The sequence below is a fragment of the Falco peregrinus genome, chromosome 6 (assembly GCF_023634155.1).
Source record: "Falco peregrinus isolate bFalPer1 chromosome 6, bFalPer1.pri, whole genome shotgun sequence".
Lineage (NCBI taxonomy): Eukaryota > Metazoa > Chordata > Aves > Falconiformes > Falconidae > Falco > Falco peregrinus.
Genome location: NC_073726.1, coordinates 83,077,291 through 83,091,483, shown reverse-complemented (window position 1 = coordinate 83,091,483; position 14,193 = coordinate 83,077,291). Strand labels below are relative to the sequence as shown.

General features: G+C 39.2%; 1 protein-coding gene across 2 annotated transcripts in view; it reads right to left on the bottom strand.

Annotated features, from left to right (window-relative positions):
- Positions 1-951: 951 nt before the first annotated feature.
- Positions 952-14,193, bottom strand: part of ANO2 (anoctamin 2) — a 192,198-nt gene continuing 178,956 nt past the window's right edge. The window contains exons 21-25 of one of the 2 annotated variants that reach the window (XM_027782912.2): positions 13,468-13,620; positions 13,322-13,374; positions 11,183-11,364; positions 4,215-4,320; positions 952-2,640 (exon numbers count right to left, since the gene is read on the bottom strand). In XM_027782912.2, the coding sequence (XP_027638713.2) occupies positions 2,359-2,640; positions 4,215-4,320; positions 11,183-11,364; positions 13,322-13,374; positions 13,468-13,620 (776 nt within the window). In that variant the 3' untranslated portion in view covers positions 952-2,358. The remainder of the gene's footprint in view (positions 2,641-4,214; positions 4,321-11,182; positions 11,365-13,321; positions 13,375-13,467; positions 13,621-14,193) is intronic. The other variant, XM_055809275.1, reaches the window with a different exon arrangement.

The window sequence follows — 14,193 nt, the reverse complement described above, 5'->3', positions numbered from 1 at the left end:
GCTGGTCTTTTGGAACCTAAAGCCCAAGTGCTCAAGCTAAAAGGCAGACACTGGGGCTCCGGCTCGGGGCATCCTCTGAGGAGACTCATCTGGGCATCTCAGAGAGCAGTGTGGAGATGGGACGAGTAGCTACCTGGTGGTGCCTTTCTCTCTCTGGTGACTGCAGAAGGAACCTACCTGAACTGTAATAGCTATGTTTTGGTAATACAAATTCATCATCTGAGCCTCCCCAAGATGCAACAACAAGACTTTCAGATCTGACAATGATTTAGGTCACACAACCACAGGTGACTGTGAGGTATTTGTACTAATAAAAAGTTTAAATTGTATTTAATAAGACTATTTTCCTATAATTTTCCTATCTACCTCAATGAACTAGAAACACCAAATATATACGCAGTCAAAAATTTATAAACAGTACATTTTGCCAGGAGCTTTTTAAATAGCTTGGTTTAGATATTGTATATATAAAAAGGGGAGAAGCATTGTAATACTACATTTCTGTCTATTTACAAGCTGTATTTGTAGGCTTGAGTGTATATAGCCAAACTGAGATCTGGGCAATATCCCTAGCAAACTGTTATTAATTAAAAAAAAACCCAAACAACAGTTTCAGAAGGGGGAAGAACTCTCTCTGAATTAATTTAAAATTCAGCAAATGAGTTTTGACAGGCAAAAAAAAAAGAAAACATTTGGAGAGGTCAGACTTTTTTCAACGAAGTTAAACATTTACAATTTTATTCAAGTTGATGGTATCATTTAAAATTTTATCTACTGTGTAGAAGGGATAAATAACCCTAAATGAAATATTAAAAATTAATCTCCAAAATGAAATTTTCAATTGCAGCCCATCTTTAAACAGTTTTCTCATTTTCATTTTCTTTAGTCTAGGCATTAAATTAAAAAAAAATAAAATTATTATTTTCACATCTCTCATTAGATTACCAAAAGTTCTCATGGAAAAACATTTTTCCATCTGAGAACAATGAAATTCTTAGGCTTCAGAAATATATAAAATACTGTTATAATGTTTAAAAGCAATCATCTTGTATACAATGCCTGCAACTGCAGCACTTCTTTTGGTTTGTGTTTTTGATGGTTTTGAAAGCATTGTTGAGAAGATAATGAGAAGAAAATCTTTTATCAAGACTGAATATTAAGCCAGGTTAGAGACAGAATTTACAGTAAAAGAAACAGATTTTTTTACAAAAGTTTTATTTTCATTCATAACAGAATAAAGTTATTCATTAAATGCTTGTAGATGAAAGCTTGGTTAGTGAATACGTTTATCTTCCAATGAAACACAGTTCTGCATAATATTTTACTTTACAGTAAATGCACAACAGCAGCGACTTTTGTTACTTTACGTGCAATGTACATGAAAATGCCACATGATTTACAGGGCTCAATTCCGTTCTTACTCATCAGCTCCACACTGGTGCTAATTTAGTGGCATGATTCCTCTGGATACTGGCTGAATTCCCAGTCTAAGTGAGAGGAGGATAAACATGCAGGGTTTTCTTCGTTCAGGACAATGACTAACAACGAGCTTTGTTGGGTCAGTGGCCGACTTGGCAGTGCTGGGTTAACAGTTGGGCTCCATGATCTTAAAGGTCTTTTCCAGCCTAAACTATTCTATTACTATGATTCTAACAGCTTTACTTCATTCTGATGCATATGCTGTGGCCTCTCTGCTCATTAGCACATACGTTCAAGCTCCTGCTAAGCAAAACAATATATTTGTAGGTGAAAGTGCTCAGTGATTCTCATACCTTCTGTTTCCACAGCTCTGTGCCCTTAACAACAGCCCTGCCTGCTCTACAGAGACAGCACCAAGTGGCAGTGTACATTAGGAAGGCACAATGACTCCTGAAGACTCTGCAAGTTTATAAACCATCGACTGGCAGCTACAAGACATGAGGCTGTGCATTGTGTGCAGTTTGCCATGGTCGGTCAGGTCTGCCAAAAGATAGATACTAGAGCAGGAGTGTCCCTTCTGTTCCCTGTGCCCCATGAGGTGTCTGCAGGGAGAGGGACAGTTGTGGTCCTGCAGGGACTCCATGAGCAAGGAGAATGCCTGCATGCCTACCCAACTCACATGCAACACCACAAGGACTAGCTACAGCCACAATACAGCCCTTATCTTGCACTGATAAAGTCTGAAAAAGCTGCAGCCGAGATAACATATAAAATGTAAGGGAGACCCTTGCATAGGGAGTTTCTAAGAGAGCAGAATCAGCCTCCTTTTTGCTCCTTGTCTCTCCCTTGACTGTCTCTCCCTTCCTTGCTCCAGGTTCAGAATCACATCACACGGTAAGCAGCAGAGGTAAGCATGGTACGTTACCCTTCTCTAAGGAGTCACACTTCTGTGTGCTGCGAGCTAAAGGAGGCAAAGCTGCCTTTCTGACTTCGGTTAAACTGGCAGAAGCTGGCAGCCCGGAACCTTTCGCCTTTGGTTCCACTTTTGTGTTCCTGCTTGTCGCGTGTGATAAAGTTTTCAATCAGCTTCAGTTTTTCATGCTCTTCCTTCAGGAAGAAGTCAACAAGCAGGCTCTTCTCCTTTTTGATCTGTTCACTGATGTCCTTGGGGATGTCAGGAATCATCCAGTCAACCAGAACACTGAGGAACATCACCAAGTTCTGCAAACACAGCAACAGATGTCAAGCAAATATGAAAAATCAAAACCACTCACACTAGAGCAAACCCAAACTTTTACTGAAGCTGCGAGTCAGGTATCAAACATATTTCACTGATGTTGTGTGTTATTAAGCATTTGAGTAAGGCCTTAGCTGAAAAAACAGCTCACGCTTGTGCACAGCTCCCCTGTGGTGGAAAGGCTCAGTTAAACACATGCTTCATTTGCAAACTTTGAAATTGGAAAGGACTTGGATTCATCAAATGATTCACAGTCTAAGTAGCTAAACCAACCTTATTCTTTACAGGTGTCCAAAGGTGCTCAGTTCTCAACATCAAATTCAGTGAGACTGAGTTCAGAATCAACTACTATAAGGGCAACATCAGTGAAAGCATCCTCCAATACAATCACATCCATGTGTTTCCAGTGTGGCCTGAGCAGACAGCAGACAACTGTCATGGTCATTCTGTCCTAAAATCCTTCTGTCTGTTGACAAGCAGGATTTTTTTTACACTACCGCAGCATGCAAGCCACATTCCTGAACCTCAGGTGTCAGGGTCATTACAGGTGATGCTCATAACACAGAGGCAGGAAGCAGACTGGGCAAAAAGTTTTGCTTGTTTGTGAAGTGTATAGGTAAATTATGCTTTGGGGTTTATATTAACATGATAATGCTTTGAAAACTGCTGTGTTGTGTAACGCCTCAAAATGTGTGGCAACATTTGCTGACAAGGCTACTAGCATGAACCCTCCGTCCTCATCCGAGACAATGGAGCTAATTAAGCAAGGAATGTACTCTGGCAGAACAGGCAGGCTATTTGAAGCCCAGCATGACCCGTTGGTTTCAAATGTTTTGCACCAGTGGTGGAAAATTACTAAAGTCAGAGCAAAGAAGCAGAAGAGGGCAATATAAACCAGGCAAGACTCTCAGTCACACTTAGAAACATTCGGCAGGTGAGGAGAAGAAACAGGCAGATTTCAGTATGAGGGATGGGACCAGTTTGACTTTAGAGGGATCCCAGATCATGGAGGCGGCTTCTGCCATTCGGAAGGCTAAGCCGTGGTAGCAAATTCCTTGCCAATGAAATCTTCACACTGGGGAGAATTTATTCCATGTATTTGTATAAAGTAGCAAAAGACCTTGGAGGATTTATTACTTCTGTTTATTTCTTTCTTTGGGTATAGAACAGCATTTAACAAGCCTACGCAGCATTTATGTGCTTTTTACAAGTGGTGCCCCTGAGAGTATAAAAGCTGATAAAATCCACTTAACTGAACCATTTGAGAGCCCAGGGTGTTTTGGGGATCACTGCTAGTGCCAGGGCCTAATGCAAGCTGTGGGGCTTCCCTTCCATGAAGGGGGAGGAAAGGTCTCCTGAGGAGCCATGCCGCAGTGCTCCGAAGGGAGAACCTGTGCCGCAGCCCCCTGACACCTCAGCAGGCTCGGTGCGAGCACATCAGGCTGGGTATTTGCAAACAGAAAAGCTCTATTGGACATGGGCTTCTTTGGCACATGCTTTTTCATCCATTTGTTATGATAACTCTATGACTGAAATTGCAGCAACTCAACAGACTTACCTGAAACAGAATAACAAAAGCCAAGCGAGCGGATAAGACTGCCCAGTACTGCTTAGAAAACTCATACTGATTTGGGGACCAAGGTGGTTCTCTGTAGTCTTTGAACCTGCCGATGGAGACAGCTCAGTTATCACACAGTTCCAGCAATCTCCTTCTGCACCTATTGCCTTGATTTACATGATCTTCCAATAGCAAGACCTAAAGAATCAAATCCTCCAGATGTTCCTACTTCAATCCTTACCATGAAATACAACTCCAGAATTAGAGCTGGACTATCTCCACTAAATTTAGCAAGCTTAGTCTGGTTTTCACGGTTGTAACCAAAATCAGAACATTGTTCTAATGTTGGAAATTTCCAGATTTTCCAGGATTTACAAACATCCCTTTTTTTTGGTTAATGTTAAAATGATCTCAGAGTACAGGGAATAAAGTGTTGAAATCAAAGCAAAGACACAGTCCAAAGCATTTTCAGCCTAAAGGAGACAAGCCTGCATGCATCGCACCTAAACCTTGATTAATTTAGGAAATAATTCAGCCCACATACAATCCAACTCACAGTTTGGTGGTCCCTCTCTTTACATTAACGACAGGGGGAGCCATGGGAAAGGCACTTCCTAAATTAACTGTCTATCCTTAGACAGGATAAAACAGAGCCTTAGTGGTTTGGTGTAAAGGCTGATGCTTTTAGTATTATCATCAATCACTTGGAAGAAAACAACAGGCTAATAAAAGTCACAGATGCTCCTAAATGGGAAAGTTTTGCAAATAGCAGGAAACACAGAAAGCAATAAGAAACACAGACAGGAAACACAATAAGAATAATCTGGGGAAATGGAAAATAATTAAAACTAAAACAATTGAAGGATCCTTGAGAGGATAGAGTTTGAAAGAAAATGCAATGAAAATAGCCTGGAGCTTACAGTGGCTAGCAAGTTAGCACAAGTTTGAAATATGGCAGTAGGACATTATCACTTCTGGATGTATAAACAAAATGCACGATGGTGCTGGAGGCATTAGCCCTTCTCTGAACAGCTCCGGTAAAGCCACACCTGGAATGCTGCATGCGGTCATTCAGCTGTGGGGATTTCAGAGGGGAAAAAAGGGGGGAGGGGGGAAAAAAAAAAAAAAAGAAAAGGAAAAATATAGCAACAAATTGAAGGCAGATCAGCTAAACAATCCAGGGGCTGAAGAGACTGACTCACCAGAAAAGATTAAAGAAGAGCACATGTATTGCTCCACTTTGGTAAGTAACAGCCACAGTTGGACATGATAACCATGCACAAATTGTGCCCTTAGGACTGAAAGGGATAATTTAGTGCTGTTCACAGTGTTTGACTAGGAGTAATGGGATGAAATTAAGAAAGGGAAAATCTGTTTTGAATACCACAAAACCCTTCCTGACAGTAAGATTCATTAGACTGTGGAAAAGCCTCCATTGGGGGATAATGGAGAAGGTTCATATATAATATCTGTCAGCTTCAGTTCGCAGGTGTGTTTACCAAAATTACCTTCAGGTTCTACTTACATGGGTTTGCATGTTAAATTGTACATTTACAATCCACAAATCCAACCTGCCCCACACACCCCCACCCCCCCCAAGAAATCCAGTTCAAAATGCTGGATGTAATTCTGTGCTGCACCTTCTGGAGCAAAGGACACAAGGTACAACCCACGATGGGGAGAGGGAGGAGGAAGAGGAGGAAAAAACTACTTTAAATTGGGGGCTGTATCCATTTATGGAAGCACTGTCTGGTCTGTGTTAGACTCGGGATTATTTTGTTCAGTGGTGCATGCACCGCAGCCGAGCTCTCCGTCCTGTTTTACATGGGATTCCTGTTCGGTCCTGTGCTGTGCCTACACTGTGCGATTCCCCCTCTGGTACCTTTCCATACAATGTGGACTCCTGCATGTTGCTCAAATCTGTGTATGAGGCTGCAGCCAGGGCCAGAGCCAGTTCCCTTGAATTTTATCGGCTTGAACATCAAAGCCAAGGAAAACCACTGAGTTTGTTGTGGATTTTTCCTAGCGCTATAAATCAACCTCAGTCTTGAAATGGAGCCCAGGTTCACCTGGAAGGGTCACCAACTGTGGTAGGTTTTCCATTTAATGTACTCTGAGCTTCACAAACTATGTAAGTGTTGCAGGACATCAGACCCCATGGAAATATCACCTGGCTCAGCTGGAAATCACGCTGCTTATGATGCCTGAATCTACATTCAGCAGAACACTACCAAATGATTTATGGTGAAGGGAGATGTTATTAGAGCTATAGACAAGGTAGCTGGGCCTCCTCCTCACCTCCCTTTTTAATTATTCTATTAGCACATGGGACCTCAAAGCACAATAACCCGGGCCTTTTCTAACCACTATGTTCTACAGGTAGTTTCTTTTTCAAAAAGACCATCTTTTCCCTCACCTCTTCAGTTCTTCATTCTTAATATATTTGATAGAGCAGGTACACGAAGAGCAGGAAATGACTGGTGCTGCAAGGACTATTGTGTTTCAAAAATAGCAAAGAACCCTAATTCCACTGAAAAAGGACAAGAATTTGAAGTAGTCAATGTACGTTAAGAATAGAGCACAGAAAAGTTTTGAGGGAAAAAAGAAAAATACACACTGAAAGCAGAGAAATGTTGGGGAAGTGAGGATGGATGGAGAAGACCATGAAAGACTTAGATGAAACTGAAGCCAGAGATAACAGACGTACGCTAATATAGCTCGAAAGTATATTGTGTATATATAAAGTATATTGTGACGGAAAAGAAAGAGTGGTAGAAAAATGAAAATGTGTATCTAGGTGGAATTGCCAATCAGTTTAAATAAACTGATGTGTTTAATTTCCTTTTTCAGCTGGTCTTTGACAAGGTATTGAGGAAAATATGACTGAATTACTAGGGAGTAGTGTTTCAGCAGTGCAGGAATATTTAGAGAATCATTCAGGGAAAATCATTATGATCTACCACTGATCACCAGGAGCAGATGAGATGAATCCCAGGACATTAATGAATTCATTCAAAGACACTTTATAAATTTGCTGAATATTGGAGTAGAGTTGTGCTAAGGGAAAAGTCTTTTTAATGACTCCCTATCTGCTGCTTTCTTCTTTGCAGTGCCATCAGCATGCTTTCATGTACTCCATTATCATACCATGCTATAAAGATTCAAAGGGCAACACCAATTTTAAAAAAAGTCACATAACTTAGCAAGGTTGGCATTTAACTTGCCTTCAGCTACACAAATGTTGTTTTTCTCTGAAAAAAAAAATCATTACAACTAATGCTATGCGTCAGAATGTCGTTACAGCAATGTTTATTTGGAAGCAGTGTCAAAGAGTTCACAGCATTGTAGAAAATGCTGCTCAAAATATTCAAAGAATGTATTCTGGATGTTTGGTGTGAGAGTTGTTTCTGGCTTGTTACGGTTATTTTTAAGATACCTTAATCTCTGGCAATGCCCGTAAGGAGCAAAATGCAGGATTATTGTAACCACATTTATCTCCAGAGGTCACAGAAATCTAAGAATAAGAGAGGTCAGCTTGTTCCCAACATATTTGCCAGAAACAGAAAAACAGATTTTATTTCCAGCTTAAGGGACAGTGTTTGTTGCCTGTCTCTTGGGACACAAGCTAGATACCCCATATTTTATCACAGCCATAGTTTTGTCCAAAGCTGAGATTCTGATAAGATTCAAATGAGGCAGACGATAATGAGAAACAGTGAATGTGGATGCTGGCATCTCTTCCTAATTGTTTCCTGATAACGGAACAGAAATGCTCTCATGGTTGTTTCTCATTCGGACTAGTACATGGTCAAACATTTAGTATATGCTTCTTTTCAATCAATTACTTTTTTTTTTTTCTTTTTTGCTTGGTTTTTTTCTTTTTTTTCTTGGTGGCATAGGCTTGGTGTTATCAGGCAGGGACCACTTTTATACCTAGTGTGGATTATTCATTTCTCCCTGCATTTTGGCTCTGTTGAATCCATGCTAATCAGAAGAGTGCGTTTAATCACTGTTGTTAATGTACACATTTCCAAATACACTGGCAGTCATACACTATTGATAGAGGCCAGTGCCTGAGACCAGGTAAATAGTAGCAAAGTGAAGGCAGCAAAGTCACAGTGAAGTAGGAGATCCATATGGATCGACATGCTTGTTGAAGGAAAACAGGCTAATTTGGGGATACAAATTAAAAAGTGTTTGGAACTGAGAGCATAAAAGAATTTCACAGATTTACAAGTCTGTCAGAAAGTACAGAGATGCTGCATGCTCTTACATAGAACTTTATACTAAGAAATAACTCCTGGCAACACACTGAAATAGTGAATATAGCAGAGTTTACAGGGAACGATATTTTGAGCAAAGAAAGAGGACAAGCCCCATGTTTAAGGTGCTTTACCCTGTCCGCCACAAGCAGAGCAGCAGGTAGAGCACAGCATGTGGCTTTAAGCTCTGGAGAGCTTTAAGCACCCTCAGCTCCCACCTGACCTCTTCCCAAGAGGCAGCAGGTCCCTTTAACAAAGTTCCTGACACAGGGACTTGGCTGTGCTGAGTAATATGTTCTCTCTTTACCTGCTTAAAGTTAGCAGTCTTATCTGTGCACTCATCTGCCCTCAGTTATAGTCAGGATAAGAGGGTGGGTGGGTCCCCAAGGGCATCCCACAGGCAGTGCCCGAGTGAGGGACCAGGCTTCTTCTCTCTGCGTTCACTGTGCTTCCAGTGAAGGAACTGGGATGCATCACTGTTGTGGGTTGTAGTTGGGTGAGATAAATACCCTGCTTAAAGTCAGCGTGATCCTAAGTATGACTGAAGTTGGCTTGCACAGGAGCAGGAGATAAACATGCACAAACTACATTGAACAATGCCAACTTCAAGACTTCTCTCTTGTAAATAATTACATTATGATATTTAATATATTCTCTAAGATGGGTGTTGATTTGTAGGCCTCATTGAAGAGCGTCTGTCTACCCCTTCTCAAGATATTTGAGCAAAACATCTTATTCCCTGATAAAATCAGAACGCAAAATCCCCACTGATTTCATGGGAGATAGGTATATAGCTTACATGTAGAACTGTGTCGTCATTTAGAAGCAAGGGGAGGTTTTTGGCTACTTCAGGAACCTTGCTAGACTATGATCCCTTAAAGAGTCAGTGAAAAGAAGTGAACTGTCCTGAAGGGCAATTTACAGCACCTGTTACAAGCATAATCACGATGTTATTTTCTCTCTTTACTTTTAAGTGGCTGCCTGTTTCTAAATTAATTTATTTTTTAGAAGGTTAAAATAAGCTAATATTTAAAATTACCTGAATTTTGAGGATTTTCATTTTTAAAAAATCAAAACATTTCATTTATTTGAAATATTTTCTCTTCCCAACTTTAACAGGAAGACAAGGATATTGGTAGGACAAAAATGTGCATCCACTAGGATTACCTTTAGTTACAAGCCTTCTATGTCATGCTGAGAATTGCTCTTGCAAATTTATAGAAGAAACTGATGGTCATAACTTAACAGTAACCCTAAACAAATCTCCATCTGCCTTAGCTATCTCTGTCTACTCTATAAATACAATTTCTTTGAGAAAGTGAATGTCAGATATGCAGAAATGTAGGGATCACTGGAGAAATTTACCTGTTTTGAATACATATGTATCAAGAACAATGATTTCAAGTGAATGGGAGGAAAGAAGAAAGAATTCTGAAGCTCTAACTAGAAAACACTACTCAATATTTACTGTATCTACAATACTAGCAGTATTTTCTGGCTGTATCTGAGAATGCAATAAACCAGAAAAGGCCCATCTGATGATAGATGGTATGTGAATGTCACCTGTAAGATTTGTCTCATCATTCTGCTCTGCTTGGTATCTGATCTTGTGCCCTTGATTTGACACTAATGCTGAGAGAATACGGTGATAGATTTTAAGAATCCTCCCTTTGACACCTTAGCCAACATTTTTTCAGAATAAAACCACAGTACGAAAGCATGAGAGCCAAAACCTGTGTTTGAAAAAGGAGGCTGGGAAAGACAGAGGTGAAACTAGTTTTAGAACTAGGACAGCTTTAGCTGGCAACTTTCAGGAGCTCTAGATTCAAAAACCTTGCCACACATCAGAAAAAGACAGCAAACATATGCAAATATATTATGCATCGAACCAAGGAAGGCCTCTTAAAGACCTGTGTGTAGTAAAATGCATATAAATGAAGGTTTGCTTCCAAAGAAAATGGAAGAGCAAGATTTGTGATGAATTCTTGCCATCGCAGAAGCTAAGCACAGTGTGATTTCAAAGAAGTCCAAAAGGAAGGTGGGGAAAACACTGACCTGAGGAGCTCAGTTTTGAACAGCCTTGGGTTGTATTGCTTTAAAACAGCTCTTTGAAGTTCTGTATATCTTTATAAAAAAAATCAAGGTTACTTTGAGAGCCCTGGAACTGTGTTAGTGATTTCTCATGCACTGGAACTACTCCATAGGCAGTTGCACTATGGGACCAGTGGACTAGATATCTTGGATGTATTTTACAAGAAGCTGAGCCTTGTTTCCCCAGTCTGAAAAGATTAATCTAAAATATAGGATGTGTAGATGGAGAATGGTGCGAGTTTTAAAGATGGGCAGAATATATTGTAAACTCAGATCTCATCAAGCAAACACTGAACTTAAAGAAAAAGAAAGCCTGGTTCTTAAATAGTGGGTGTCCATTTTTAAAAAAAATCATTGTTTTTAATGAAAGTTATGTATTTCAATAAAGAAAAGGGGTTTTATTTGAGTAAGTCTACCTAAATTGTTTATTTTGCCTTTTAATGCACTGGAAAAGAACCTTCTAACATAATGAGACTACTCTAAGAGCTGTACTCTTACAGCCACCTTTTTAAAGGCACAAATATTATCAGTTCCCACTTGGAAAAAAAAAATTGTCTGACAAAAGACCCAAAGACATTACTTTGACTATACAAACTGTCATTAGAAGTCATTTACCTGCAGAATAAAACATCCTGTGCAAACGGGGAGTTTTCTGGCTGTGTTCCATCCTTGAGATGACTGACATTGAAGTATGACAGCGTGTGATTGATGAAGCCATGCATGGTTCCATTTTGACTGTATGCATATCGATACATAAGGCGTGGAATGAAATCAGATGTGACAGCAATTACAAAAGCCTGAGAAGTGAAAAAAAAAAACCAAAAACCAACGGAACAACATCATCATGAATCTATGTCTAACGTGTTTCAGATTAAGTTAATTCAGGTGACAATTTTCTTGTTCAAGTACATTTGATGAATTGAGAGTTAAATGGCCAGACCTGGTACAGAAAGTATACTTATGTAAATGCACAGTAACCTGCTCTGTCTCCCCAGGGGAAGGTTGTAGTTAGGAAAGAGCAGTATTTCTTTGAGCATAGAGTAGCAAAAGCAGTTAATGTACTGTATATTTCTCTAACTCTTTCCATCCCTGGAGCCATTAAGAAATTTATAACTAGTTTGAAAAAAAAAAAAAAAACCAAACACAAGAACACATAATAGCTAGCTGGTATAATTTGGAGTATAATTCGGTGTAGTTACATGGTGTTATCTGAGATAAACCAGTTGAATGTAAGGTAACCATCCTCCATTTTCCCCTCTGCATCTGGGTTTACACATCTGATATCAGTGGATCTAACACTAGTATAAAACTGGTATAATTGTGAAGTGAATCAGACAGAATTATCTAGATTGTATCAATAAGAATTCATTAGATTCATTTAAAACTTCATTTTGCTAAATAGTTCTGCATCACTATTATCCAGATGGAGACGCAGAACTGGGCATTCAGTGGTTTTCTTTTTTAAAATCGGGTATGCACATATATAAACTTCTGTCAAGAAAAAGTACCTAACTGATATTTAGTTGAATCACCAGGAATCCCCAGGAAATAAAAATGTCTGACACACAAAATGATCCAGGACATAAATCTGCAAAGTGTATTGAAATAAAACCAAGAGGCTACAGAGTTTTGCTCTTCCAGTACAGGTCAGTGCTGGAAACCTGAAATCTGTGCCTGACAGCAAAATTATGGGTATGTGCAGGGCTACACGGATTTCCTACCTTAAATCCTGCAAACTGCTAAGCCATAAATGAGCAATGCTCCACCCAAGTGAAACAACACTGCTTCTTTGGAGGCATTGTAGTTCTCCCAGTTGTAATGATAGCTTACATACTGCCACAGCATGCTGTTGTGCTGGAAGCTATTGTACTAGGTACATTGCGTAACACCTCTGCACAAGTTTCCCCTTCAGTAGTGACAATCAGTTCCCTTTCTAAAGTTCCTTGGTATCTTTGGTATTTTACAGTTGCCCTTGACCTTAAAAGCTTTTTCCAACCTAAATGATTCTACGAGCTTATGATCTGTGGTTCAAAAACCCACTAGATAGTTTTATCATTAAACTCCTAGGACACAAGCCTTTTTTATCTTAAAGCATACACAGGAAAATTTTACTTAAGGAATACATGGAGAACAATAAACATAATATATCTGTATACCAGACACTCGTGTTCATGTAATTATTCTTGTTCTATGAAAGAATATAATTTTCCATTAAGATTTTGTAGCTTGGGGAGCATGTAGCCCAAATAATAATAATAAAAATATTTTTAAAAACCTACCTTTACAGAAATACTCACTCTGTGAGAGAAATTATATTTAGGGTTATAGCCATAACTGTATATATCAGAACAAACGCTTATGCTATCTAGTCAAAGGACTTTCTGCTCCTGGAATCCAGGACGATGTATTTACATACTTTTCATTCATGAACAGATATCCCAGCAGAATAACAGTAAAAGGCATGGATGTGAATAAGAAGTAGATCTTTAATAGTCATCTGGAGTGTTGCCTGCTTATGTTGCTTTTATTGGTTGTTCTTGTATGAATTAGTCTTCCAGTCCTACATGATATGAGGACAGAGAATTGTTTCTAGTGAAATTGTGCTTTACACTTCCACAAGAATGAACTGGATAATTTAGATTTTATTGTATTTTGTAGCAATTGAGAAAGTTAGACTTGACTTTTAAATTATGTCGGAGGGACAATATAAGCTCCCAAGATCATTGTTAGAAACTGGTGTAACCAAATACTTACATTAATGATAACTGAAAGCTTTCCAATACCACTCAAAATGTTATACCAAATTCCTGTAAGTGAAAAACATAACTTATTAAATGATTTACTATCATTTTACTTCTTTCTTATTGAATTTTTCACTGTAATGTTTTTTCATTGCTTACCTATATCTTTTGCTCTTACTGTGTCTGGCCTCCTCAGTTCAGTAACAAACTTTTTTGCATCAAGCCGGACTTCTATGATGTTGTTCAGGAGAGCAAAGAGCGGTGCCAGGGGGAAGGAGGCAACAAAGAGTGTGACGAAGCCAAACTGGATAACTAGAAGAGAAATATGTAATGTTTTTTAATATCTTCTGAAGGGAGCTGGTAAATGTAGCTGACAGCAAATTGTTAATGAGCTTCATGGGTTACAAAATCCATAAAACTCCACAGTTAGGTCCCAGTAATAAATACCACAAAGAAAAACTAGGAGAGAAAGGTTTGTGACTATGCTTTATGAATGTTTCTAATAATACTTCTAGTCTCTAGCACAAGCACAAGCCAAAGTAAATAATAAATCTGATGAAGACAAAGGGTTCGGAGTTTATTCTTCCGCCTTTGTACATAATTAACTTATTAAGACTATGCTGTTCTTCCCTGTCCTTTTGCCTGTAAGGAAAACGATACACAAGCAAGCAAGAGGAGAAAATCTACAAGGTGTCACTGTTTCTTCCCAACTTCCTCTGGAAAACTTGGTAGCAATCCGTCAAGAGCAGGAACAGAGTAAGTATCTTTGTGCATGCATGAGCCTGTGGTGTCATATAGCATTTTCATCCCTCCTTATGTCACTGATACCCTCCCAAATTAGAAATCTTCCTCTTTAAGTCCTAGCAAAGGAAAATGCTATTGTCA